Source organism: Erpetoichthys calabaricus, chromosome 16, assembly GCF_900747795.2.
Source record: "Erpetoichthys calabaricus chromosome 16, fErpCal1.3, whole genome shotgun sequence".
Taxonomy (NCBI): Eukaryota; Metazoa; Chordata; class Cladistia; order Polypteriformes; family Polypteridae; genus Erpetoichthys; species Erpetoichthys calabaricus.
The window spans coordinates 91,916,491-91,942,731 of NC_041409.2; the positions used below are offsets into that span (position 1 = coordinate 91,916,491).

At 38.6% G+C, this 26,241-nt stretch overlaps 1 protein-coding gene across 1 annotated transcript in view; it reads left to right on the forward strand.

Annotated features, from left to right (window-relative positions):
• The window catches only part of si:dkey-17m8.1 (C-Jun-amino-terminal kinase-interacting protein 4), a 65,769-nt gene that overhangs the window by 30,617 nt on the left and 8,911 nt on the right, over positions 1 to 26,241 (forward strand). The window contains exons 15-17 of the mRNA XM_028821260.2: positions 201 to 333; positions 435 to 518; positions 3,877 to 3,924. Of these exons, the coding sequence (XP_028677093.1) occupies positions 201 to 333; positions 435 to 518; positions 3,877 to 3,924 (265 nt within the window). The remainder of the gene's footprint in view (positions 1 to 200; positions 334 to 434; positions 519 to 3,876; positions 3,925 to 26,241) is intronic.

Genomic DNA, 26,241 nt, shown 5'->3' on the forward strand with positions numbered 1-26,241 from the left:
AACCATCCATACTCAAATCCATTTTACGTGGAATATAAATATCAGAGCATGAGACTTGTCAATGGAGAAGATATTTTATCTCTCAGTTCTGTTTTACAGACCAAATCCTTTTTCCCCCGATCACCTTGTCTGTTTAGTACTGTTCTTGAAAATTTGTGTTTTATATGTTTTTCTCATTATGGATATTCCATTCCCAACAGTGTAAACACCTCTGCTGTCTCTTTTCGGGAACATAAGGGAGAGATGTATCGTGAGATTCGCAAATATGTATGGGACAACCTGGGTAGACACCAAATCCATGGATGGAGTTTGCCTTCCACTTTAAAGGAGCAGGTGTGATTGGAATGTGTTTAATGCAAGGGTTTTTTCAACTGAAGAAAGGACTGTACATCTATCTGATTGATATAGTGATCATTTTTATTTTTTGGCTCTAGGGATTGTCTGACACTCAAGTTGACATAAATGTGCCAGCTCTTGTCCAGCTGAGACTGTTGGATCAGAAAGATCCATCGACCAAGGTGTGTTAAAGGAGAAGAAAGGCAAATTTAAGTTACTTTATGTTGCTGTCTCTACAATACGAGCATTAAGAAAAGTTTTGCTTGAAAATAAATTCATTATACAGTGGACCCTTGACTTACGAACTCAATTCGTTCGCGAGGGCTGGTTGTAACTCAAGTTGGTTGTAAGTCAAGACTATTTTTCCCATAAGAAATAATGGAAATACCCATAATGCGTTCCGAACCTCTCACAGCAACACTTACTTAACCTTTTCATAATAAAAAAGGGTTGTATAATGTGCATAATTTACCAAAACACCAAAAATTTTTCTAATGTACTAACCAGAAAGTTATAAAAAGTGCCTAGCCTACCCGAAACAACAATTTCATACTATACTCACCATTTAATTTGACATCTTAGGGCTGCAGGATGGGAGGAGGAGGAGAATGAAATGGAAGGTGGTTATTGTTTGGAAGGAGCCTCCTTATACAACTCTTTTCTTTGTAAAATTGTCGAGATGGTGGATTTCGACATGCTGTACATAATAGCGAGATCGGTCACACGAACACCACTCTCATATTTCCGCACAATTTCCTTTTTCGTTTTGATTGTGATCGCTTTCTTTACCTTCGTTACCTTCTCTTCCTTCCTTAGCAATTATTGAAATAAATTATATAAATCACTGCGCTGACCGACATTATGTCCACAAACACATGTATCTGGGCTCTGACTGACACTTATGAACGCTCAAACGGATACACGTGACCGCATTCAGGTTGTAACGCAAGATGTTGGTCGTAAATCAAAATAAAAATTTTGGTCGTAAATCAAGTTGTTCGCGTGTCAGGCCGGTCGTATATCAAGGGTCGACTGTAATTGCTTTTGAAAGATGAGATTATTATATTTTAATGCTTGACACAAGTAACCAAAGTGTTTCAAACCAATTTGATGGATACATTGTAGCTAAACACCTTAATTAATAATATTAGAGTATAAACAGTGGCCTTTAAAATTTAATGATTCGAAAATGCTTTGTGCTTTCCATCAATGGTGGAGCAAACTGCTACCCCGGGGGTGGTCTTATAGTGGAATAACGACAAAGCAAAAGTAACACGTGACGGTCAGACTGGATATTGTGAAACAGTGCTGCTAGGGTGTACTCCTTCAAAAACAGCAAGCCAGCAGGCTGCACACAAGTCCATATGGTGCTGATTTTAATGTCTGTCCCAGAGGATGATACAACAGCAAAAGTACCATCTCACTTTCTTCTTTAAACAACATGCTGACTTACTACAGCAAGACTTAAATACTTTGAAATTGCTAATGGCTTTTAACAGCAAGAGGGGAAAAAATTGACTCACTAACTATATCGGCTATTTAAATTACTCTGTTACAGCAAATTTTGCAGCCTGCTTTTCATAAAGCATTCTTATTTCAGATGTCCTAGACTGTTCAGTTTTAATTGACTTAATTGTATTTCATTTATAAAAGAACTATTTGAAGAAAATTATAATGAGTTAAAGGTCAAAAATAGATTTTACCCATATAACATATATTACACCAAGACACTTAATCCATTCCATTCAGGTGTAGCTGTTGAACAGCAGATTACTTTGTGTCTTATTGTATTGTAATGTAGAACAAAAGTGTGTCTAACAGGAAGGGTTCACACCACACTTGGACCCAGATTCAATGCTGAAAAATGCACTATAGAAAGGTAGATCTGCCTGGCACTACTAAGCCGCAGCTGTATCAAAATAACCACACAACAAAAATAAGTGTGAAAGAAATTATTTTATACTTGCGTATTAAAATTTGTTATTCGTATACTCCATGTTATTCTCTGTTGAGGAAAGCCCTTTACTCTTATGAGAGTGCATCCAGCTGCAGTGGTTAGGGTGCTTCCTCTTTCTCTGTGTTAGGTAAGTTGCTGTCTGTGCTCTGCTTGTTATCTTCTCCAAGTGCTGTTAGTGTGCAAAAGTTTGGTGGGTTGAAAATGACAGAGTGCTGTAGTTCAAAGTCCCAGGTCAATTGTACTGATATAGCTTGCTCAGGATGCAGCATTTGTGAGGTTCTCAAGTGCCAGTGTGTATTAAGTCATTTTTACATCTTTAAGTAATGTAATTTTGGTAGCATACACCAATTGGAGTCTAACTTTTGCTAGAAATCCATAGAAACACAGTACTTTCCCAGCATTTCTGTTGGTACAGCCCAATAAATACTCAGTCAAAGAATGATACAGTCTAAGAGTAATAACAAAAAAATAAGGATGTACAGAATGAAAAAGGCACGGTAAGCACTGTCAAAATAATGAGAAATAAAATATTATATATGAAAAATAGCAAGTCATATCCAGGTTATTTATACGAGTGCATGCTTAGTAAATCCGCCAACCACAGTTGTATTAAATAATAATTGAACTATTGCTGTTTGCAATAGATAAATGGGGATTTTTGACGTTTCCAGTAATAATCGGCGACTGTCAGGTGTGGGGAACAGCCCGGACACAGACAGGCAGACATTGTTTTATCATCTAACACACGTTTATTTACAATAACTGTATTACAAAGTGCACACACACACACAACCCACTTCACCCCAAAGTCCAGGCCTTTTTCCAATGCCTCTCCTTCAGGTCCGCCTCCACTCCTTTCCTCCGAGCTCTGTCCAACTACACTCCCGACTCCAGCCATCGAATGGAGGGAGGCAGCCCCTTTTAAGCTCACCCAGATGTGCTCCATGTGCCTCCTGATTAGATTTCGCCGGCCCTTCCTGGTGTGGCAGAAGTACTGGCTGCGCACCTGGAAGCACTCCGGGTGTTCCTGGTCTTCTTCCCCCCCAGCACTTCCGGGTGTTGCAGAAGTACTGAGGGCCAGGGCTCCACAGGCATTGGGGCAGCCCCTGGTGGTGACCACAGGCCCCTATGGGGTTGAGCTTCTAAGCTCTGTTCCCGTGGTCCCCAAAGCCACCAAGGCAGTCGCCCCCTCATGGTCTGGAGGAGGCGTAAGCCCTCCTCCGGTCCTCCTGGGAGTCCCGGCTGGGTACCACCCCCAGCCGCTTGCCACACAGGCTACAGTAAGTTGGTATTCAGTGTAGAAGCACTTGCATGAAATGCAAGAAAATTGTTACAATAAAAAAAAAAATAAAATTAATTACCAACGTTAACAGAATAGCATAAATCCCTAAATTTTCATTTCTTTTGAAAGACATAGCTTGTCTGTTTAGCACACCTTCATGTGAACGTGAAACTATTTACTTTAGGCTTTCGCCATGTTATTACCTTTACAAAGTAGCTCTTCGTTGTATTTTAAGGTGCCTTCTGATATTAAGATAATTTGGTACTGATTAATATAACAACATCATTTTGTTCTCTTTCAGTTGTGGTGTGCTGTCGCAGTGTCAGCAGAGGTATCTGGTTCTGACAAGGTAAGTAAATTTCCTTTAACTAACTTGCTGGATTTGCATAACAAAACTGAGTGCAATATCAACTTGAGCTATGAGTAACGGGGAGCATCTGTTATTTTTAGAATGTCAGGAAACTTAAATAGGTCAAATTAGTGCATTTAGCTTCTTTCAGGGGATTTTTGGTTTTGATTCTTTCCCACATCCTGTTTTGTTTCCCTTTATTTGTAGTATATGGCACAAATATAGCCTGAAAGTGTTCACCATATTAAGTAACAGGGCTCAGGGTAAACTGATAAGATCTAAAACCATTTAATAAACAATTATTGGAGCCTTGCAATATTTGAAAGTTTGTTTAATGATGTCATTCAAGTGTCCTTTTTTGTTTCTGTAAATGTAGATTAGAAGAAATAGAACTTTATTTCAGTTTGAAGTTCTTAAGCAGGGATGGTCAACATTCCAGTGACATGTAACAATGAGCTATAAAAGGTATCATTTGTTCTTGAACAAAAAAAAAGCCCTCTAGATCAGTAAGATATGGTAAAAAACAGTTGCCAAACAACAGATTATGAAACTGCTATGTCCTGGAATTCTGTACTTGGAAAATACTCCTGGAGCTCTGAAAATACTTCTTGAGCACATATTCCATTAGTGCATCTGCAAAAATCAACAAGTGCCTCTAGCTTGTAACATCTTCTTGATACATCTGTTTTCACTTGGTTCATCTTATCTTTTTATACATTGCACTAGGGGGTTCCCCCCTTCTCGCTTCACACGCCAGCCACTTTGTGTCTCTGCCGCTCGCGTTGTGAAGAGGAGGTCTGAACGCACCCCAAGGAGATGCGGTCACTCCTCTGAAACCCCCTCTTAAACGGTGATACAATGGGAAACAAAGTTTTTTTTTTTTGTTTTTTTTTTTAACCTCCTCTTTGCTCAATCAGCTGCAGGCTTGCTGCTGCTGCTGTGCCGCGTGATCTGCATCTCGAACATTTAAAAGCCTGTGCAGCAGCTGTCCTACTCTTTGTGTTTTATTTCCGGCCCCGGGTGTGGTTAAATCTTTTGGCACAAAGTCCCGTCTCGTGAGATGCGAGTTCTTGATATTTTTTAGTTTATAATTTAAAAACGGAATAAGAATCTGAAAATCTAACAACATAACATTAAAGTTTGATAAATTCTGAAAAGAATGATACCAAACATATAAGTAGGTTTTCAAATAAGCCCGATTTAAAGCGTGACAAAAAAGTGACATAAAAACGTCACCGTTGCACATTTAGGCTTAGGATTTTATATACTGTATATATAGAGTAGATAATGGGCAAAATACCCTTAACTTGGTATTGCTGATTCACTTTTCAACTTCTTTCTTTGTTTATAAGGTCCTCCAGATATCTTTAGGAAAATAAATCTGTGCTGTGAACCTTTAATTGTGACTGGGTGACTTAGTTTGTCAGGGGCACCGATGAAAACTAGCCATTACCCTCCCAACAAAATATGGAAAGAGACCAGGCACCAAATAGAGTTGGAAATGCGGGATTTCAGCATCTGGTAATGTCATAATAGTCCTGCAGAGGAGAGGATTTTGTTTTAAGAAACAGACAAAAGATAACAGGAATGGATACAGTAACATGATGATATGGCAACATAAGCCACAGCACAAGGACGACACTTCATATGATATGTTACTGGTGGGCAATGTCATTATTAATGTCATTTCACATCCACTCAGTTTACCTTTTAATGCCATTGTGCTTTTATGGTAGAGCATATTTTTGTATATCTTCAAAATGATGTGTGTTTATTGTTTTTTGCCAGTCGGAGGTGAATTGTTATACACGTTTTTCAGCAACGTGCAATGCCTTTTTTAATGGAAGAATGCTGAGGGAGGAATGCCAACCCACAACTTTCAGCGTGTCAATATAAATAATGAATGATAGGACAGCTGAAGGTTATTTAGCCTAACTTTACCAAACTGGGGTTGGTTTTCATTTTTTAAAGGGGATTTTGAGGTACAAAAAAATTTGTAAAGATTGTAAAAGTAGTGTATGTAACATGTAAGTCTGATTAAGATGTGACTGAATAAGAGCAAGTGCATGTTTTTGTTTTATTAATTATGTTACTCTTTTCATTAGGCATCCTTCGCTTATGTATAAGAAACAAGTATTGAGAGGAAAAGTATACATAACTTAAATTACATAAAATTAGTTAGCTGATGGCTTGTTTGTTGTGATTTTCAAATTGGAGTGCACAGTACAGTTGTTTTCCCTTTGGTACACTGGTGAGGTGACTAAGCCGGGATCAGACAGTCTCTGGAGAGAATTAAACTAGCAAACTTGTGGTTTACCATCAAACGACATCGCTACTAGGAGCTTTGTTTGCACAAAATATTTAAATTGACTTCAAAAAAAGTATTTGGCTCATTTAAAATGGTCACAGTTCTGTCATAGCTTAAAAGAGATTATCAGACTTGATTGTAATCTTAGTGTCGCACTCCTGCTAAAGGGCCACTCCTCTCAGCTTATTGTGATGTTCTGAAGTAGCCTTCTACACAGGGCAAAGTCAATGCCAGGGACTTGGAGCAAAGGGTGCCAAACACAGAAGCTCTATGTAAACGTAACACAGATTATAGGTAGATTCAGAAACGTGGACTCAATAACTGGAGTGCTGTGAATTTTGCTGCCTTACTAAAATTCTGTTTTCACATATTTTAAACAATGAATGCCCACAGACCTTCAGACAAAATGCAGTATTAGAGAATGAGAACCAAAGTGAACATTCAGTACTGTTTTTAATTCATGCTTTCTCTATTCAAGGAACAAAGTTTTACAACACACCTGTCAGCTGTGTGAAAAATTAATTGCCCCCCTAGTTTTACATTTAGTAGAAATAATCACAAATAAACACTTCCTACTATTTGACATCATTCTTTCCTGTCACTGTTGAGGAATTTTAGACAATTCTACTTTGTAGAACTGATTTCATTCAGGTACATTGGTAAGTTTGCCAACACAAACTGCTCATTTTAGGTCCTGCTACGACACTCTATTGGGCTCAAGTCAGGACTTTAAATAGGCCACTCAAATAATTTAATTTTCTCTCTTCTCAACTACAATAATCCCTCGCTATATCGCGCTTCGCCTTTCGCGGCTTCACTCCATCGCGGATTTTATATGTAAGCATATTTAAATATATATCGCGGATTTTTTGCTGGTTCGCGGATTTCTGTGGACAATGGGTCTTTTAATTTCTTGTACATGCTTCCTCAGTTGGTTTGCCCAGTTGATTTCATACAAGGGACGCTATTGGCAGATGGCTGAGAAGCTACCCAACTTATTTTTCTCTCTCTCTCTCTTGCGCTGACTTTCTCTGATCCTGACGTAGGGGGATTGAGCAGGGGGGCTGTTCGCACACCTAGACGATACAGACGCTCGTCTAAAAATGCTGAAAGATTATCTTCACGTTGCTATCTTCTGTGCAGCTGCTTCCTGAAGCGACATGCTGCACGGTGCTTCGCATACTTAAAAGCTCGAAGGGCACGTATTGATTTTTGACTGTTTGTTTTTCTCTGTCTATCTCTGTCTATCTCTCTCTCTCTCTCTGCTCCTGACGGAGGGGGTGTGAGCTGCCGCCTTCAACAGCCTTGTGCCGTGGTGCTTCACATACTTAAAAGCCAAACAGCCCTATTGATTTGTTTGCTTTTCTCGGTCTCTCTTTCTGACATTCTGTGCTCCTGACGCGCACTCCTTTGAAGAGGAAGATATGTTTGCATTCTTTTAATTGTGAGACGGAACTGTCATCTCTGTCTTGTCATGGAGCACAGTTTAAACTTTTGAAAAAGAGACAAATGTTTGTTTGCAGTGTTTGAATAACGTTCCTGTCTCTCTACAACCTCCTGTGTTTCTGCGCAAATCTGTGACCCAAGCATGACAATATAAAAATAACCATATAAACATATGGTTTCTACTTCGCGGATTTTCTTATTTCGTGGGTGGCTCTGGAACGCAACCCCCGCGATGGAGGAGGGATTACTGTATTCAGTTGTAGACTTGCTTTTGTGTTTTGGGTCATTGTCCTGTTACATGACTTCACCTCCATGTCATGGCCAGATGACTGGATATTCTCCTTAAGTTTCTGGTAAAGTGCTGAATTCGTGGTTCCTTCAAAAATGGCAAGTCTCCCTTGGTTCTGTGGCAGAAAAGCATTCCCACATCATCACAGTAGGACTCCCTCATTATGTTACAGCTACGATGCTCTTACTCTCAAATGCTGTAATAGCTTTATGCCAGACATAGTGTGACCTGTATCATCCAAAGAGTTCTACTTTTGACTCCTTTGTCAATTTAACTTTTAATCTAAAACGCTTGGGGATCATCCATGTGTTTCTTCACAAATGTGAGATGAGCACTTTGGTTACTATTAGATAGCAAAGGTTTCTACCTTGCTGCTCTTCCAAGAATGATTCTCTTTGTTATCATGGAGTCCTGAACCTTAACTGATGCTAGAGAGGCAAGGTGATTTTTGGGGAGCCTCTGTGAATTCTTGAATGTGTCGCCACTGTGCACTTGGGTTATTTTTGGCAGGTCGGCCTTTCTTGGGAAGATTTACTACTTTTCCAGATGTTCTCAGTTTAGCGCAAAAACAGGTCACTAATTAAGAAAAGGATTAGCATGAAAACCTGCAGCCACTGCGGCCCTCCAGAACCAGAGTTTGAGATCACTGGTTTAGAGATGGTGATTCTCACTGTGGTACGGTGGAGCCCCACAGCATTAGCAATGGCTCTGTTACCCTTTCCTAATTGCAGGGGTCAACAGCTTTTTTACCCCCACATGTCTTATGGAATTCACTGTAATCGAGTCTTACTGTTCTTCAAGAAGCCATGTAGTGACTTGTTTATTCTCACAGTAAGGGTCACTATATGGTGAGGTGTAGATTTAACAGGGCTGGCTATAATGAGGTCAGCCAAATGATATTATCAATTGAATTTGGTCAGCTGTTTGAGTAAGTAACTAAGGGGGAAGTTACCTTTTCACACAGACAATACAAGTGGTGGATAACTTTATAATTTAAATATATTAAATATCAATTTAGAAATAATGTTATGTTTACTTTTGTACCCTTTAACTAATACTACATTTTACAAAAGATCTGAAGATATTGATTGTGACAGATATTCAAAGATTGAGGATATAAGGAGTGGGCAAATACATTTTCACAGTACTGTATATCCATACCCAAAGTAACTGTAAAAATAAAAAGAGGTTTAATATCCAAACAACAGAGTTATTGTCTTAAAACTGAGGAGAGAGAAATTCTGTGCACACATCCAAAAATAAAAACAAAAGCAGAAGCATATACTTCTGTTTCTGAATTTTTGCATCAAATTAAACAGAACATATATACTACTATACCCATTAGGAACTTTAACTGAGGCTATGTACACAGTGCATATAAACATATTTTCATTCTGTTGTCCTAAAATATGCACACCAGATAATCTTGTTTAAATGGGATACTTGGCAATAGTGATTGTGTTTACGAAGGGTTTGGTTAAAAGTAGGCATTACATGAGCCAAGGGGCCAAATAAAAAGTCCAGAAGAATCTCTGACACACCAAGGGCAATGTTTCTTACATATTATTAAACAGATAGTGGTACAGTGATGACCCTGATGTATTTGTGTTTTTCTGTCTTCCCGTATCTGCTGGAAACCACAGAGTGCAAACATTTGTAGAACATGAATTGCTGTCAGGAATGGTTGGTACATAGTTTTCATTGCTGAGATAATATTAATCACACAACATGCAGGCAGATTGTATTTCCATCAGTCTTTTGGCTGTTATTGTTTGTCTGTTGCCCATTTTTCCTTTTGTATTTAGCTTCACTGAACATTTAAATGAAATGCATTTGTTGTTTTAAGACACCTAAAGTTTATACATTTACCATAATAACCATATTCAATAGCAAATAGACAATTAAAGGAACAATAATATGAGCATACTGGGAGAAAACAAAAGACGATTACTATGGATTTTTAGATATGCTAATTTTTAAAATGCCGACAATGTTTTTGTCTTGGATATTATAGTAAAATATATGGTGGTGTATAAACTGCTGTATTATTTTCTTTTCTAATCTTAATAGTGTATCTTGGCACTTCTTTGTATAGTCAGTTGTATCTCTGTGTTGTGAAAAAAGATCACACAGAAGTAATTCAGTTTAGAATACTGTAATATGGTGTGGTAAAAACAGAGAGCAGGCAATGTTGTGATCAAAGTCTCAAGGTCAGTGGAGTACCCAATGGCAATACAGAATTTAGCGAAGGACACCACTGGCTTCAATTGATGGTGCTCTCACAATGTTACATTTATAGTGATTATGTGCGGTACAGTACTCCGAAGTATTCATTATTGTTAGACTTCATTGTTCAGTACTCATATAGTGGGCCTCCATGAAGCAGGACGACTCTTCCAACAAATTGTGCAAGGAATTGGACGAGAGGTGTCTACAGTGCATCTCTGTTGGCGATTAATGGGAAGAAGAGAGTACACATACAGTAGCTGGAGATGGAGTCTGGACAGCACAGACATATGGATGCATGTGTGGAGTGGTGTATCAGGAAGGGCTCTTTAGCAGGCCAAATGAATGTCATACCAGAAGAGTTTACTGGAATCATATGCAGTTGCCTTCCTAAAGCAAGACTGCTGTCATACGTTCCTTTGATTCATCTGCCACTAATTTGTCATCACTGCCATGAACCCCTAATGCAGTGCTTCAAATAGGATAATTGGAGGGAGGAGTGGTGACCTGTCATCTTTAGTAATGAAAGCAGATTGTGCCTGGGAATGGTTGTGTGCATGTCAAATAGAGATCCAATGAGCACCTAAATCTGTCATTTGTAATACACAGGTCCTGTGTTGGGCATTATAGTAAAGTTTGCTATGAGCAACGGTGCTTGTTCATGTCTGGAGTTTGTGTGTTGGGAAAATAACCAACACTTACTACGTTTATGTAGGGGCTGACTCGAAGAGAGATTAACTAATGGTGCCAGAAAGCACTCTGCTTACAGTGTTTAGAGACGGTTTATGCTCAGATGACTAATGGAGTTAAGTCATTTAACTTCCACTACAAGGAGTTAGCATCTGTACCAGATAACGCGAGTTCGCAGCTGACCACCAGCAGTTCACCACAGTGCATGCTGCAGGTTTGTGGCTCACTGATGGCAGTTCAACAAAGTGCAGTTCTTCAAGCTCTCAGCTTTGTGGATACGGACAATGTCAGTTCAGTCGGATGTCATCCAGCTGGTCTTGATATCACATCCATACATATAAAAGGCAAAGCCCTCACTGACTCCTCACTAATTCTCCCACTTTCCATATAGGTGGGAAGCTGAAATTTGGCGTGCTCATTCCTTGCAGTGTACTTACTTGTGAATTTCCCATTGGGATTAATAAAGTATCTATCTATCTATCTATCTATCTATCTATCTATCTACCTATCTACCTATCTACCTATCTACCTATCTACCTATCTACCTACCTACCTACCTACCTACCTACCTACCAACCAACCAACCAACCAACCAACCAAGTTAGGTATGTTTCATGTCCTATTGCAACACCCAAGGGGGGAAACGGGTGTACCCCCTAAACTGTATATATAGATAGGGGAAACCCCTCCTCACTATTTCTGCGACTTCCAATATACGTAGGAAGCCCAAATTTCCCATGCTCATCCTTTACACTGTACTTACAATCATTAAGTATGTTTCATTTTGTGTCGTGCCCCGTAACAAAACTTTCGAAAATAACGTCTTTTTGGTGGTTCTCACCATTATGCCGTAAGGAACTTTCGGAACTGACCTCTCCTTTTGACGGTTTCATTCCTTATTTCCGTTAACAGAGGATTTATTTCACGGCAGAGACTCACAAGGGCCGTCCCCGGACCCCCTTCCTTTTATCGCACAGCCGCTGTCCGCGCACCTACCACGTGGTTGGCTTCCTGCCTATATACATTAACGACATCCCGCACTCATGTGCCTCCTCACTCACTTCCTTACTTTCCTCAGCTGTTCGTCGTACTCACTGCTCCCTTCTTCTTTACTCCACCACTTCAAGGGTGAAAGGACTGCTCATTCTTCTTTCAGCCTACCTCTAAACCTCACCCATACTGATTCCAATTCAAACGCCTCCAGTTTCCAGTAACGGTCTGCTTTGTTATGACAATAAATAAGTCACAGGGCCAGCCTCTAAAAAAGGTCGCCATTGACTTGACACAAGATTGCTTCTCACATGGCCGACTGTATGTTGCATGCTCAAGAGTAAGCTCAGCAGACAGCTTGGTCATTTAACAGCTCGAGGGTAGAACTGCAAACGTCGTTTACAAAGAGATCCTTACATCGGAAAAATGTGCATTTCTCATACACAACATTTACAATCATCAAATTCATTCTCAATACTAAAATAAGCCTACGACAATTACATTGACAGTCATGTTACGTTATTTTTAAAATGTCTCCTTTTCTTTCTCATAACTTCTTTAACACACTACTTCCGTGGTGTGAAGCACGGGTATTTTGCTAGTTCTTGAATAAAATGGATTCTTTCAACAACAGCATACATGCTAGACCTCTCCCTGATCAAGCATATATGGGATGGATTTGGTGGTGTATCCCCCATCTATATCATGAACCTCAACCAGTTGGTCCTTCAGGTTGGCAGTGCATGGACTGATATTCCACAGGAGGACATTTGTCATCTGTATGATTACAGAGTGCAAACATGAATTGCAGCATGGGGTGGTTACACTCAATATTCGTGTGAGTATACAGTTACATGACACTTTACCACTTTTGTGTTTTGTGATCTTAGATGATTCTCCTATTCGAGTCCTAGTTCTATGGTGTGGTGCCTACTGGGTGTTCTTGCCGTTTTCACTATCTAGTGGTGTGCTGTGTGTTTTTCCCATATCACATGAAATTTAACAAACATTTGTAGTTTTGAATATTCTTCCTGTGCCACAGGTGTTTTTCTAGGGGTACTGTGGTCTTTTTCCACATTTGATTGTTATAACTTTTAGGTTGATTAGTTTCTTACGATTTATCAAATGTGGGTGAATTGATGTATAATTTACATGTCATCCATGTGTTTCTCTGAATTTACATAGGTGTTCCTTTTACATCCTAAATTTGTACATTTTAGATTAATTGGAGATTAAACAGGTCTGGGCCCTGTGTAACCAGGTATGGACTTGATGTACTGTTGAGGGATATTTAATTTAAAGGAAAATATCAAATGAAAAGTTTTTATAAATGATAAACTTGCTCTAAACATTTGGGAAGTGCAATGTTTTAAATCCAGTTTAAGGGACAGTGATTAAATGCAACATTTGAAAAACTAACATATTTGTAGTTGTGAAAGGTGTCATGGAAGCTGTCGGAAAGTGTGCGAGAAACTGTTTTGATGTTTAATTCACAAAGTGCAAAGCTGTGATTGACCAAGAATAATTTTTTACTCCGACACAAAATAATAATAATTCATTACATTTATATAGCGCTTTTCTCAGTACTCAAAGCGCTATCCACACAGGGAGGAACCGGGAAGCGAACCCACAATCTTCCACAGTCTCCTTACTGCAAAGCAGCAGCACTACCTTTTTAGAGTCCTGGTGCTCCGTTTTTCTATATGGTTGCGAGACATAGACGTTAGCCAGTGACCCAAGACAAAGATTGGACTCCTTCAGTACTGTGTCTCCTTGGAGAATCCTTGGGTATTGCTTGTTTGACTTTGTGTTGAATTAGCAGTTACTCACAGAGTCCCTAATGAGGCACATTACCTACATTGTGAGGGAGCTTCAGTTAGAGCACTATGGGCATGTGGTATGATTTCTCAAGGGTGATCCAGTTCGCAGGATCCTCATTGGACCCAAGTGGCTGGACCAGGCCAAGGGGACACTCACGTAACACCTGACTGTGATAGACGGTCATTTCTGACTAGAAGGGGACTGGACTGTGTGTCTGCCTGAGGGGGTTGCCAACTGGGATCCTGAGCTGACCTGACTTAGCTAAGCAAGCTCCATGCAGAATTCTAAGTCATTATTTGTGTGTGTGATACAGTGATTTTTTGACAAGTATGGTAGTAAACTTCTGTAGCACAATATTGCCTGGTTTCCTTAGTTTGTTTTTTAATCTAATTAAACAAATGTATGCACTTTTAAGAGGTATCATCAGTAAATATAAGTAGTATAATGGGAGATATTAGCGAATATAATTGTTGCTTCTTTAAGTCTTTCATACTTACACCTATATTTCTTCTAGCTGGCTACCTGCTGCCTGATTAGTAATCAGGAGTACATGTTGAGAATTTGAGTTCTTAACTCTAAATGGAGTAGTGAACAGTACCTTACTTGGGATGTTACGCATTAAGACTCATTAGCTATTCACCACATTGTTAAATAATTTTACGCTTACTACAAAATTAGTGATCTTATCTTTGACTGTCACTCATGCCTAATGATAACTGTATATGATAGTGTCACTGTTTTTATTTTTAGAAAATATATGCGTGGCATAATGTTCAGATGCATTCAGAGACTTAAAACTAAAACATGTATAATGCTCCAACATTCAGATCAGTTAATTAAATATTTTTACAACAATGAGTTATAAGAAAATAATAATAACAATGATATATAATTGCATATTTTGGTAGACTACATGAAATACTTCTTTGAACAAATTTTACACTATCATATAGTTAAAACATGTAGCCCAAATCTTATTTTGACTCAGTAGCTTTCATTAACAGTAGATTCCAATTGAAGTGATATGAAAATGGCATTGATTTGATGTTTTATACAGTAGTTGTTGGTTACAGAGGTTTTGTAACTAATTTTAGCTTATTTCTTAAACCATAATGTTTTTGAAAGAAGTTCCTGATGAAGAGTTCAAATCTGTGTTAAATCTCAAAGCAAAATTGTTGATTGCTTCTCCGACTGTTTGACTAACTTGGATTGGGGATCTGTTTTACCGTCAGGAGCAGCTGTCTGACAAGTAATAGAGGAACATATGTAAAATATGAAGGTTGAAGTGATCGGTTTCAAGGTAAAATAACTACATAAGTGAAATGACTCAGAGTGTTTTTAAGTCAAGAGAAGCATCGTCATATGTACATGGTACAATGAAATCCATCCTTGGATATCTCCTCAGAACAGTTCACAAATTCTCCAGTGCTCTTTTATAGGTGAATTTAAAATATACTCATTTTTACATTTCACTCTGTTAAAAATATTTGATGAAAATTAAACTTTCCTGACAAATTTCCTTGAAGAATAATTGTGCAAAATTTCATTAAAATCAGTTCAGCGGAAGCAGAGTTGTTTCATGTGCACAGAAAGACAAAAATAAATGCAAATGTAGTATGTGCTTTTCAAATTACAGTAATCCCTCGCTGCTTCGCGGTTCACTTTTCGCGGATTCACGACTTCGCGGATTTTATATGTAAGCATATCTAAATAAATAACGCAGATTTTTCGCTGCTTCGTGTGTTTCTGCGGACAATGGGTCTTTTTACTTCTGGTACATGCTTCCTAAGTTGGTTTGCCCAGTTGATTTCATACAAGAGATGCTATTGGCGGATGGCTGAGAAGCTACCCAATCAGAGCACGCAGTTAAGTTCCTGTGTGCTGCTGATTGGCTCAGCGACGGAGTGCTGCATTAACCAGGAAGTCTCATTTCACTCATTCAGCATTAACGTGCTACAGCTGCAGGGACTGTGTCCAGGTGCCTACAGAAGATGCAAATGATTGCAGAAAAGGTAAAAGTTTGGGATATGTTGATGGAAGGGAACAGCTACACCGCTGCAGGACACCATCACAGCATCAATGAGTCCACGATTCTTTTTATTTAAAAAGGAGGAAAAGCATATAAGATCTACGGCCTTTAACCAGGGCGCAAAACGAGTTGCAAGTGGACGTGATAAGGCAGTAGTCTGGATGGAATCTGCTTTAGGAATATTTGCAACAAGGTCGATGACGTCATGACTGCCTACAAGCTGCTACGTGTACTTCGCTATACAGTAAGTGTAAACTTACCTACTGATTTCATATTGCTTAGCAGTTGTCCCTGTTATTAACAGAGTAAAGGGTGGGTTGTAAACAATACAGGGAGGGTTTAAAAACGTCCAAATACACGTTAAATAATTAAATAAATATGGTGTCCTCACTTCGCGGAAATTCAGTTATCGCGGTCGGCCTTGGAACCTATCTCCCGCGATAAGTGAGGGATTACTGTATATGAAAGCATTTATAGTTCTAGTACTTGAAATAACATCACTAGCCTATCAAGATAATGTGATTCATGTCATTAAAAGTCAAAAAGCATCGTCTTTCCCATAATTATAAAAAGGGACAAAAAAATGGAGCCAGTTCCAATGTGGGTACTAAACTGACAGCCTGTCACCCAAAGTATACCCAGACAATTGTGGAATGCAGCACTACATTATTTTTAGCTTATTACAATAAAGAGTGAAATCTTTCTTTCAAAGTGATGTGATGGACTGTACTTGTTGCAACATTTAAAAAGCCACAGTTTGAACATCCTCTATGTGTGAAACTTGGCCTTTTCTAACTTAAAAGTGAAGCTGTTTCCCTCCAGAAAAACAAAGAAGTTATAGGTTTTCTTTTTTAATACAAGAATTCAAACTAATGGATGTACTTAGCTTAGGCCCCAAGATTAGATCAGTCTCCAGGCATAGAACATACACTATAAAACAGCAGAACCTTTCAGAATGCCAGCAGGACAGGGGTACAAGGGTCAATTGGCGCTGGGATCTGCAGAACCTTTCAGAATGCCAGCAGGACAGGGGTACAAGGGTCAATTGGTGCTGGGATCTATAAAACAGTAGCAAATGAAATAATTTGCAAATGTAGCAGGTTTGCTGTAAGGTCACATGCCTGGTTCATTATCAAAAGATTTGTGGCAAACATCCACTGGGTAATGACAGCGAAGCAGGCAACTTACCAAGGACATTTTCAAGGTAGAAATGTGCATATAAGTGCAATAGGTGTATACGGTCATAATTGTCACATGTACAGAGTACAGTGCATTTCAGCATATTAAAGCACCAACACAGGGGTGAAGCCTGTCTGGATTGAGTATTTTGTAATAACCAAGATTGAATTGAGGGTGTAGAGGTGATTGAACCACTAGGGTCAAGTGACCATAATATAATACAATTCTCAGTATTTTGTAAGAGTGCAGATGCAAAGACTAAAATTGTTAAGTTGAACTTTGGTAGGGCTAATTTTGACCAGATGCGACAATGTCTAAGGAGGATTAACTGGGATAAGCTTTTAAGTGTGGAGACAGTCGAGGTGCAGTGGAACAAGTTTAAAAATGTTTTACATGTAATGCAGGACAGATATATGTACATACCTAAAATTGGAATTAATAGAAAATTTAAAAAAAAAAACCCACATTGGCTTAATAAAGATTTAAAAAAGAAGTTGCAAAGGAAAAAACTGCTTTATAAGGCATATAAGACTAATGACTGCAAAGTGAATCATAGAGTGTAGGAGAACATGAGGGGAACCATTAAGAAGGATATCAGGGAGGCTAAAAGACAGTTGGAGAGGAATATAGCAGATAAGGTGAAAGACGACACTAAGAGATTCTTTCAGTATTTTAGTAGTAAAAGAACAGTCAAGGAGGATATCAAGTGCATCAGAAATAGTAAAGGAAATTAAAAGATACAGACGATGAAATAGCGGATGCCCTAAACTTACATTTTTCTGAGGTGTTTACAAGTGACCAAGTGGATAACCTCCCAGAGGTAAACGCGACTACTAAGGAGGTACTGAGGGATTTGGAAATTGTAAAAGGAGAAGTGCTGCTCTGATTAAAAAAGCTGAAATGAAACAAATCACCAAGACCAGATAATATTTATCCTCGAGTTCTTAAGGAGGCTAGTGAGTGCATATATAAACCCTTGACACACATTTTTAGGAAGTCACTGCACACTGGAGAGATTCCGAAGTACTGGAAAATGGCAAATATTATCTGATTATTTAAAAAGGGTGACAGGACAGATCCAAGCAACTATAGGCCAGTAAGCTTAAAATGCATCACAGGAAAATTAATGGAAGGAATTATTAAGGATAAGTTTGAGTAACACCTGGCAATGACAAGTTATTCTGAACAGTCAGCATGGGGTCAGAAGAGGGAGGTCGTGTTTTACTAACATGCTGGAATTCTATGAGGAGGCAACAAAAGGATACGATCAAAGTGGAGCAGATGATATTATTTATCTTAACTTTCAGAAAGCATTTGATAAGGTGCCATATGAGAGGTTGGGCATCAAATTAAAAGAAGTGGGAGTTCAGGGTGATGTTTTTAGATGGGTGCAGAATTGGCTCAGGAAGCAGAGGGTGATGGTTTGAGGAACCTCTTAAGATTTGGCCGATGTTAAGAGTGGTGTTCCACAGGGGTCAGTGCTAGGGCTGCTGCTATTTTTAATATATATAAATGATTTAGATAGGAATATAAGTAACAAGCTGGTTAAGTTTGCAGTTGATACCAAGATAGGTGAATTAGCACATAATTTGGAATCCGTTATATCATCACAGAAGGACTAGGATAGCATACAGGCTTGGGCAGATTTGTGTCAGATGACATTTAATGACAGTAAATGTAAATTATTAACGTAAATGTAAAGTATTAACACATGGGAAGTAAAAATGTTAGGTTTGAATACACAATGTGTGGTTGGAAAATTGGGAGTCCACCTTATGAGAAGGATTTAGGAGTCGTAGTGGACTCTAAGCTATCGACTTCCAGACAGTGCTCAGAAGCCATTAAGAAGGCTAACAGAATGTCAGGTTATATAGCGCCTTGATGTGTGGAGTACAAGTCACTGGAGGTTCTGCTCAAGCTTTATAACACACTAGTGAGGCCTCATCTGGAGTCCTGTGTGCAGTTTTGGTCTCCAGGCTACAAAAAGGAAATAGTAGCACTAGAAAAGGTCCAGAGAAGAGCAACTAGGCTGATTCCAGGGCTACAGGGGATGAGTTATGAGGAAAGATTAAAAGAGCTGAGCCTTTACAGTTCAAGTAAAAGAAGATTAAGAGGCGACATGATTGAAGTGTTTAAAATTATGAAGTGAATTAGTCCAGTGGATCGAGACAGTGACTTTAAAATGAGTTCACCAAGAACACGGGGACACAGTTGGAAACTTGTTAAGGGGAAATTTCGCACAAACTTTAGGAAGTTTTTCTTTACACAAAGAACGGTAGACACTTGGAATAAGCTACCAAGTAGTGTGGTAGACTGTAAGACTTTAGGGACTTTCAAAACTCAACTTGATGTCTTTTTTGGAAGAAATAAGTGGATAGGACTGGCGAGCTTTCTTGGCCTGAATGGCCTGTTCTCGTCTAGAGTGTTCTAATGTTACTTGTGAGTGCTAATCAACATACCTGTACTCTCTAGCAGCATGAATAGTAAGCAAAACTACCTTGCTTCAAAACTTTTGTTTCTTAACTGAAAAACCTCAGGACATTTTGGTTAAAGTGATGTATTTTTAAGGTCAACATTCAGACTTTTTAAGGTAAGGCACAAAGTGGCAGCAGAACTGAGGGTCAGTTGATTAAGTCCTTTATGATAGGGCCTGAATATGTATCTGTTTCAGGTAGACATCATGGCTGAAAAATACAGACATACTGACACTGCAAAACACCCTGTGAAATATGATGCCTGCTCGTGTTAGTATTTCATAAAGCACTAGGGAAAATGTGTAGGCCCAAGTGATAGAATTACCATGTAAATTCAGATTGTTTATCCTGGGCACTGCAGGACCAATGGGACAAGATAAACAGGGAAACCTCTGGTAGATTAAATAATGAAACTGCAATCCTGACTGACCTGGTTATTAGAATTGTATTAGCCGTCTTCTGCCTTAACATAACATACTTAAACCTGCTTAATTCAATTCAGGGCTGTAAGGACCAGAGACTATTCCAACAGCCCAAAACAGCCCTGGAGAGGGTTCCACCCCATCAAAGACTATCCTTAGTCTTTAATTGCTAAATTCAACAACATCTGAGAAAACCTTGAGAAAGTTTACACAAATATCCATGAATATAAAAATGATTTGAAATTAGAAGAAAGTACAAAACTGCTCCTACGTTAATGGGGCTCTGCCCAGACCTCAATGGCGTGAATAATGAACTGTACTACTGTATGTGGTTTGTTTTATTTTCCTACTTGACCTATTAATTCCAAAAGGAGAGGGGAAGGGGGGGGGGGGTTCACGTTAATCCCACAATGATTGAATCACATTTTTCAGACAGGTTTTAAGTAACCTTCTCTTGTAGAGTTTGTATTCAAGGGTTGCTAAGTTAGGTCATATATGTTTAAATCCCTACAAAAAAGGATAGTGTTCTAGGTGTTAGATTGTTCCATCAAGGTTTGAATTATTTCTTTTTCCTTTCACATGGAATAGTATTCTTGCATTCACCCTGGAAATAGTCGCTGGTTTTATGATGATGTTGTGGCATTTAAACAGAGATGTCTGCCAGCGGTTTTCTGCTCCGCTTAGCGCCGTGGGAATATGTCTGCAGACCCAACAAGGTAAAGCCAGGCATCTGGCTAGCTTTTTCCAAGCTATAAAAAAGAAAGAAATATACATTATTCTTTTTTAAACAAAATGTATGGTTAACAGTTTCTTGGCTCCTAAAAGTAGTGGGCTTTCATTGAAGCACAGGTCAGTGTTGGTCATTTTTTTATATATATGTATGTTACTGTAATACTGTTATTGGTGTATGCCCTAAGGTAAATGGCCAGGACTATATTTTAAAAAAAAAAAATACAAAGAAAAAAAACGACCAGTACATAACTATAAAGATACACATCTGGTTAAACATTTAGAAATGTTTAAAAATAAAATGCTCATGTAGAACAGGTCACAACTCGCCGGCCATAGAATTTGGCTACATCTAGATCATGAAGTCTCTAACAGCTTCAGGGCAACAAGCCAAAATTTCTTCCCCAGAAAACCTCAGCTTTGAATTTAATTTCTCAGGAAGCGTAATTATATGTGCCTCTGACTGCTGTTCTGCATGAGCAAAGCTGACCGGGGATTCCCATTGCACTAGCAGTCATAGACGCTGACACAGGAAAGGTTAAAAGTGCATTGGTTTACTCAGAAATCTTCAAAGAAAACCTGACTTTCATTGGAGTAGGTTGTGATGTCTTGAGGTTTTGGCACTATCAAAGTTTATCCATAGTTGCTTTGTTATAACATTCGTGAAAAGCCTTGTTTACCTCAGCATGCCCAGCTTAGTGTCCTCACATGGAGCTTTCCTAAAGCTGATTCGGCTTCACCCATCTCTTCTGTTCTGTCCAGTTTATGCACCATGAGCTTAGGTGGGCAGTAAAATATATTCCATAGTGTTTTGTACTATATGGCTTTTAAGGCAAGGGAAACTGGAATCGGGTGCCAAGAGCAAGGTCTGGTGGTTGCCCCTTATTGAAAGTGACTCAGCAGGACATGAAGCTATCAGTTTAAAAGTAAATCTATCATTTGGTTGTGGTTTATTTTGTCAGTTGCCACAAATGAAAATTTAAATGATATAGTGGTTATTAACTGAATACACCAAGACAGAAGTAAGCTAATGTAAAAAAAAATAGTACTGTAGTAATAAATCCTTTATTTCAAGACTCCTGCTATGGTCATGAATGCTGAGAGAACAAAGAGTTAAGTGTCAGGGCCCTGAAAACAAGCCTTTGTTCTATTTCTGTGTTTTTCTAAATGCATCAGCCAAAGCTTTATTCAGGAATTTTATTCTAAAATTGGTGGTTAGAAAGCCAAACGGCTTCACTCTGTTACCTTTAATTACTCATACCAAAACTATTGCTTCTCTGTTAGACAAATCATCATATTGTTTTCATTTTTCTTTGACATATGAGCTGTTTGCTGTGGTTAGTATGCTAGTATATACTGTACATCCCATTTAGCATTGTGTGTTATCTGGTGAAATCACAGATGACAAACATCAGAGAAACCAATGAATGGCCATTTTAGGTATTGACAGTAATACTCATCCGAAGCAAAGAAAAGAGCCTTTCTTCCTATCTGTTCATTTTCAAAACCTAACATAGAATTTTCAAACCATCTAAATTCAATTTTGGGTCACATGGACCAAAATGTTGCAAGATAGAAAGGAAACAAACCCAGATAGGTCAGCAGCTCAGAGGGATCACTCATTCACACACCTACTCCCGCTCATTTGGGACCAGTATGGAACTAAGAATTAACCGAATACGAACATTTTAGAAGAAAAAAGCCAAGTGCACGGATTGGCTCCAGCAGACCCCCGTGACCCTGTGTTCGGATTCAGCGGGTTGGATAATGGATGGATGGAAAGCCAAGTGCACGTGGCAAGAACTTATAAACACCTCATAAAGGTAGTGTTTGGTATCTTGAAGAACTGAAACATGAAAATATTTTTGACTGAAACTTAAGGCTTCATTGTGTAAATGTATGCAGTAACTATAATTATCACTTTTTTCCCCCTTTTCATACAGCATGGTGATGCAGCAGGTAGTGTTACTGCCTTACAATGCTTGGATTCCCACTTTCATTTTTTACTTGGGGTGACTTCTGTGTGCAGGATATATGGTGAATCTCCTTAGCAGATTAATGTTTGTTTCTACTGTCAGGGGAAATGTCAATGGCTTAAAGATATCCATTGTGGACATGGGTATGAGTTTGAGGGAGCGTACTGATTGCTTTTGTCCAGGTTTGTTTTTTTCTTCGCGGTTAATTCTGCTGGGATGGTGTCTTCCGACCTTAAAATGGAAAAATACCATTTCAAAGGTTGATGGGGGTGGGGAAATGAAATGGATTTAATTTAAATTTTCTTAAATGTTTATTAAGTTTAATGACAAAAGTTTTAAAAATAAAATAATAGCTTAGGCCTTAGAGTCTGTCTCTTGTTGTGTCTTTGACATCTCCAATAGAGAGAAAGAACTTTAGTTGTCTCCAGGGGGAAATTTGGCTTTTTACAGAAGCTCTTTAAATAAACAGATATGAAAGTAGATATGTATAAAAAAAGAAAAACATTGATAAATATGGAGCTTCTGTAAAAAGAACCCCAGAAACATGAAATGTAGTACAGTGATCCCTCGCTATATCGTGCTTCGCCTTTCGCGGCTTCACTCCATCGCGGATTTTATATGTAAGCATATTTAAATATATATTGTGGATTTTTTGCTGGTTCACGGATTTCTGCGGACAATGGGTCTTTTAATTTCTGGTACATGCTTCCTCAGTTGGTTTGCCCAGTTGATTTCATACAAGGGACGCTATTGGCAGATGGCTGAGAAGCTAGATTGCTTACTTTTCTCTCTCTCTTGCGCTGACTATCTGTGATCCTGACGTAGGGGGATTGAGCAGGGGGGCCGTTCGCACACCTAGACGATATGGACGCTCGTCTAAAAATGCTGAAAGATTATCTTCACGTTGCTATCTTTTGTGCAGCTGATTCCTGAAACGACATGCTGCACAGTGCTTCGCATACTTAAAAGCTCGAAGGGCACGTATTGATTTTTGACTGAAAAACAAACTCTCTCTCTCTCTCTCTCTCTCTCTCTCTCTCTCTCTCTCTCTCTCTCTCTCTCTCTCTCTCTCTCTCTCTCTCTCTCTCTCTCTCTCTCTCTCTCTCTCTCTCTCTCTCTCTCTCTCTCTCTCTCTCTCTCTCTCTCTCTCTCTCTCTCTCCTGCTCCTGACGGAGGGGGTGTGAGCTGCCGCCTTCAACAGCTTTGTGCCGCGGTGCTTCGCATACTTAAAAGCCAAACAGCTCTATTGATTTGTTTGCTAGAGATTGTTTTCTCTATGTGACATTCTGTGCTCCTGACACGCACTCCTTTGAAGAGGAAGATATGTTTGCATTCTTTTAATTGTGAGACAGAACTGTCATCTCTGTCTTGTCATGGAGCACAGTTTAAACTTTTGAAAAAGAGACAAATGTTTGTTTGCAGTGTTTGAATAACGTTCCTGTCTCTCTACAACCTCCTGTGTTTCTGCGCAAATCTGTGACCCAAGCATGACAATATAAAAATAACCATATAAACATATGGTTTCTACTTCGCGGATTTTCTTATTTCGTGGGTGGCTCTGGAACGCAACCCCCGCGATGGAGGAGGGATTACTGTAATCTATAAGATTTTTGCTATGCTAGAATGCAGAAACGTTTGTTAAGCCATACATATTGCTAATAGAGGTAGTAGTATCTAGCACAGAGAGATGTAGACCCTAATGCATTTTTGTTTGTTATATCTATTTTCTTAAATTCTACCAGGTTTATAGAGTCTGAGGCTGGTATTGAACCAACAAACCTATTTTTTTGTAAAGTCCAGTAATCTAGCCACCAGGCCACATGACTTGCTTTTAGCACTTTTACATCAGTCCATTCATTAATTCAGCCAGCTAGCATTCAATTAATTTTATTTTCAGCACCACTTGGCTAGAAAGTGTTGCAGCGTATTTGGTTTTCTTTCTGAAAATGTAAAATATGTTGGGGGGGGCACTTTTTAACAGTGTTGAATAATTACATTTCATTCAGTTTGCGATGATTGTAGACTAATATGGTGTTAAATTGTATCTGTACAAGCAATTGCCTTAAAAGCCATAATATGGATTTACTAATGATGGGTCAGATGTTCCCAGCATTCCATTTGTCAATTTTCCATTCTCCTTGGCGTTCTTAGTGGTGATATCTTTTTGATCTCATTGCACCCACTGGTTTACTTAGTCTGCCTTACTCTCCATGTTCCAAAAACCCCTCAGCCAGAGTTTTCTGTTTCTAACCAGTTGTTTTTCTGAACTCTATTATCTTACTTGTTGCCAGTATAACTCCCCAAAAAAGCATGATTATACTTTATTTAGTCTTTTCACTTCACATACATCTCCTCATTGTGTTTGTGTTAACTTTTCCCTTCAGTGGCAGAGAGGTTTCTTTGAAACTTAGAAAAAGAAAATGGATGAACATCTCATCTTTGCTGTACCTTTTAGTGGATCACCTTAATATGGTAGCTTTCTCACTGTACAGTACTGTGGACCTTGGGAGTACTTTGGCAAACATAAGGAGTAAATGTGAACTCTAAACAAAAGTAACCGTCAGGCTTTAGAATTGCTAATAACTTGGCTCACACTTTGTGAGTGGGTTATGCCACCAGTTTAGCAAACATGCTATAGCAGTTGTGTATATATGTAAGAAAGTATGTATTTGTGGTATGGTACTATAATAATAAAGATACTTGTTAATATAAACTTTTTATTTTGCAAAGTTGCTAATGCAGGATAAAAAATAGCATGCATTGAAGTTTAAATATGAAATCTTTATAGACCATTTTACTTAAAAGTAATCATCCTTCGCCTTTTTTCTCATTATGGGGAATAAGTAGATCTCATCACTAGGTAGATCCAAGCATGTTATGATAATAGACACAATAAATGTAGGCTCGTAGTTGGTGTTTGAAACTTTTTGGGGTTTCAGATTTCTTGGTTTGCAGAATTTTGAGGACCTTGCTTTGGACCATCAGCATTGATGTCGTGCTGAAATATGCACAGGAATATCTGCAGCTCTTAATGCAGCCAAGAGAAGTAAGCATATATTTCATATTTGTTACATTGTGGAAATTTAAAACAGGCCAAAAAAGCCATTGTGAGCACTGTGATTTCTAGAAAAATATAAAAAAAATAACTTTCCATCAGTGGTAGAAAAGGTTTCCAACAGGTGGTGTATGTTGTCAGTGTATTTATACTTATTGCTTTTTGCTATGGTTTTATTTTGTCTTTGTCTTGTTTGTGAAATCTGTTTACATTAACTTCACCGTGCCTTCATTTGAGTGAATGGTAATTTATAAATATTTTGTATAAAGAAAGTTGGTAGATGAAATGACTTGGGTTTGTAGTGGTTGGAAGTTGCCATTTCAAAGAAACTAGTACATATTTATTATTTGTTTTGCAATCTGGTTAAAGTGGGTCTTGGGTTTTCTTATTAACAAAATTTTGTCTCAGAATTAATGCCACTGTTGACATTGCTGTCTGTGGAAATAAGTACTTTTCTTTGCAATACATACCTCTTTCAGTTCCACCCTTCCTTCTTTCTCTTAATCAGAAATACTAAGCCGGTGACAAACCATGAGATGACTAAGAAGCATGGGTCTATCGGAGTTGGTTCATAGATTAAAAAGTGCTGCCTGGAAAAATCAGGAAAAACCTAATGAGAGAGCTACGTTATTTAAGATAACAGGAACCATTATTTTTTAATTTAACTTAATAAAAAGTGTGGG